Raw genomic sequence first — 3,942 nt, forward strand, 5'->3', positions numbered from 1 at the left:
GCACTGTACAGCTGTTTCATCCTTATTGGGAATCATCAGCAGTGCGCATCTCACGAAACTCCGAAGAGTCTCGAACCCGCGACCTCCCGGCTAGTAGTGTGAACACTTAACCGTTCAGCCACGAGTTTCGTGAGATGCGCACTACTGATGATTCCCAATAAGGATGGAACAGCTGCACAGTGCTCCTCGGCTTTTCAGCATAGATTGGCTTCACTTACAGGACGAAATCTCCACAAGTTTACGAGGCACAAAGTGCCATATATGAAAATAAATAGTTTTCACTTCATGAAGAATCCATAGAGCTAAATGGACTTTCGCCGTAAGACAGATTTGTAATCACCTTGATGGAAGTAGAACGTGAGTTCGCTACCGTTTTCTTCAAGTGAACAAACCAGGGAATTCTTCAGTTCACACATGAAATTTATAGAATCTCAAATGAGTCGTTCAATCGCACTGTTCAACTTAAGCAAAGTCGACAACATTTTCATGGCTGAAATACGTGACGGTAAAAAATGTTTCTTTCCCTCTTGATGAAAAGTGTAAAGGCTTTCTTATTGGGACTGCTGTATGAAGCAAAAAGGTTAAATTTCGATATTCATATTTGGTTTCTATGGCATTTCTCATTTGATTCCCCAGCAATACTGATAAAGCCTGCGAGAGAACTAAAAATAGATCGGTATGAAGTATGAAAAAGACTTGACTGATGTGCACCGCTTCAGTACACACGAGGTAGTTCACACATCTCCTAAGGCACCTTACGCTTCGATAGAGGGATCCTAAGAAATGTGGTGTGAACGTTAGAAATAGCTTTTGAGTTGACTTGGAAATTTTCTCAACATATACGACGAATACCAGAACACACAACCGTGTTGCTGTTTACTTTTGCTTCACCACTAGTTTTTAGGAAATCTCTCGAAAATCCATAGATAAAAGATTTGCAAGATGTATAGTTTTAAGAAACTGCAGGTCAGTGAATTGCGAACAGGACCTAACCGTAACTAGGACATTCTATCTACTTCAAATCTTCAGTTGACCATCATACCAGGTTAGTAACTGTTTGTCGATCTGAAGGCGATAATGAGAGAAATCACTTTTCAGTTTCGATTCGATTGTGTCTTGAAATGCTCTGGATTCTTCGATGTAGTCGTTTCCTATAAGGCTGGTGTGAAATTTCTCAGTGTAGTAGAACTGATATCACCGGACTGTATACAGAGAAGCGAGACAGCCAGATTATTTAGTCTCATCGCATTTCAAGCGTGACGACGACAGTCTGCATGTGATGTACACAACTACAAAACTGGACGGCGCCAACGTTTCATTTATCATTGGCTGATGGCCAAATTGCTCCTTAAAGCGTACGGTGGTTGTGGATGAGAGTGCCTTTGACTACCACAAAGAAAGATCAGACGTGTCTCCTGGTAATATCTGTAATTAGTATTCAGTTCGCAGGAGCTCAATCCTCCCACAATAATTACAAAGACGGTTTAGAGAAACTTAGTAAATGTTTCATGAATGAATGTAAATGACTTCAGTGTCCTTCAACTTTTGCTGGGAGATACTGAAACGGAACTGAGTAGTCGAGATGACACCATCTCACGCATTTAAATGAGTGCAGATACCTATTAACCATCTGTGCCAACAAAAGATCAGGTTAGCCATGTAGGGAGGTCACGTGCTTTGTCATTGTTTCGTCAAGGCCACCAGGCATCGTTCTATGTGATCGGGATGGACGACACAATTACGTAGATAGAGGCGCCTACCAATGATTGCCATGGCAAGGTTACTCCTCATAAAATTGCTTAACACGTTAAAATCTGGTTGGACTAGCCTGAAATCCAACAATTGCAATCAGATTGCTCAGCTCAGCGAACAAGCCAACGACCGACCACAACTACTTAATGCTGGGCTAGGAGTGTCCATTTTTGCGTAACTCTGGTGCTCCCCAAGTGAACCACAAAAATGCTGTAGATAGGAGCACCCACGAGCGACGAGGGTCATCACCACGCTACTGAATGCAGACAAATTCTCGGTGGTAAAGTTCTGCCATAATTGAGATCCACTCTTATGGCGTAAGTATGCACTGCCTCATCTACCTCAACGGCGTTTCAGAAAAACACCGATGACTCGGATGTACTACACACGGAGCCAAATCCCCCATAATACGATCGAAGAATGCTCGTTCCAAATGATCTCCGAAATCTCTTCACTTTTCTCAAGTATTTTCTACTTTGCCATTAGAAACTGGCTTTATCGATTTCCACCTTAATCCCAGTCCTAACTAATAGTGTATAGAAAAAGTTACCAACCTATTCGTACCAAAGCAGGTTCTTCTCGAAACACTAAATATTCCCGGAACCGAAATCAATAAATGACAGAGTAGATTTTATTTGAGGAACTGTATATTGTATTCCGGTTGCTGGCACTGACTATTTCTCGTGTTTGCTTCTTTTAGTGGTAAACGGATTCGAACTGGTGCACCACAAAAGTAAGCACTTTCTGTTTTCGAAAAAGTTTGGTGACAATCGGTAGATTTATTGCTGGGCAACGTTTCGCTTTTGACAGAAAAGCTTCGTAAGGCCAAGTGACTAGGTTCCGAGGTTGATCGAGATTTAAGGCGGAAGGAGAACCAATCAGCTAAGTTAAGCTAAACCTCTGTTGGGTGTCGGCCGAGGGATTTTAGTGTGTTAGAGTGGTTGAACAAGTGTTGGGTCGGTGGGGAAACCTACATGTGTTTGGGTCCTGCCTAGGGTCTGGTTCGGTTCATTTGATGGTTCCTCTTGAACTTCGTTTGAACCTTCTGTTAGTCTGTGTGGGTGAGGTAGTGCTAAGAAAGTTGTGTAGGAGGGATGCTGTGACCTTTGGTCGGTTGGGGTTTCCACCCCCAGCCCTTTCTGGTTTATTGGTAATGCACTACTCATAAGGTTGCTGAAAATTCGTCGACAGTCCACGACCGGTTACGCCCTTCTTGAGGCTCATCAGGTGGGCGCAGTCCCCGAATTTCCGTCAACCTTTTGTTCTACTTGAAACCAAATTGCACTAGAGTGGCCAGTATATACTCCTTTGCAAACTCATTCACAAACGAGAGATGCAGCTGGGTTCCAGGTGAGTCTCTCGAAAAACCAAATTAGTTTGCAAATGAGTGTATCTTCGCCATTTCTGGTTTGTTCGCAAACGCCTCACTTAGACATAAATTATGCATTTAAATATGCCCGTTCATGTTTTCAAAACACAGGATATAATATGGTCGGAAAACGAATTACAAACGAACGCTTAAAGGAGAATAAATAAGGAATACCGAACAGTCTGACACAATTAAAACCCCATCGACCGGGGTTTTAATGATATTGGACCGGAACCGAAAAATCGCGGGGACAATCGATGCCGTTCAGCATTGGAAATGCGGTCAAATCTCCAAAGAACCGAGTAACCCAACAACATGCTAAGCAAGGACCCAAAACGGAGAACCAACAGTATGTCTGTGACTGAATTGGGCAGAAACTATGCAGATCGTGTTCGAGATAATAAAGATCGGTCGCTCAGCGGTCCTCAGACAGAATCGTTGTATCATCATGTAGATGGTACTACGCACAAGACTATCTGCCGAGGCATTCGAAATGAATTGACTAATATCGAAAGACGAAGATTTTGACCTGATTTTCACAAAAGTCGCCAAGCAGGTAAAGGACGCGATAATCACTCAAAACGAAGCTACGCAGATATATGCATTTTGTGGATGACTGCGCAGAGGTCAATTAGCACCGAATACCCACACCATTAGCCTCAACAGAACCCCGCCTTTCCCCAAACATAACTCCTGAAAAACTTGGCTTTCATTAATCTTTCCGGACATCATGTACCCACATTATTGGTCGCAACATCGCGTATTGTGAAGAATTCTGCTGCCTCAACAGCCACTCCGGCTCCAGGCGTGGCAATAGACAT

The 3,942-nt window shown here is 43.0% G+C and overlaps 1 protein-coding gene across 1 annotated transcript in view; it reads right to left on the bottom strand.

Moving 5' to 3' along the window:
- The window catches only part of T265_00814 (hypothetical protein), a gene marked incomplete at both ends in the record, with an annotated part of 182,196 nt that extends 178,254 nt beyond the window's left edge, over positions 1–3,942 (bottom strand). Inside the window, one exon of the mRNA XM_009164686.1 lies at positions 3,862–3,942. Coding sequence (XP_009162950.1) covers positions 3,862–3,942 — 81 coding nt within the window. The remainder of the gene's footprint in view (positions 1–3,861) is intronic.

The sequence above is a fragment of the Opisthorchis viverrini genome (assembly GCF_000715545.1).
Source record: "Opisthorchis viverrini unplaced genomic scaffold opera_v5_8, whole genome shotgun sequence".
In the NCBI taxonomy this organism is placed as follows: Eukaryota; Metazoa; Platyhelminthes; class Trematoda; order Opisthorchiida; family Opisthorchiidae; genus Opisthorchis; species Opisthorchis viverrini.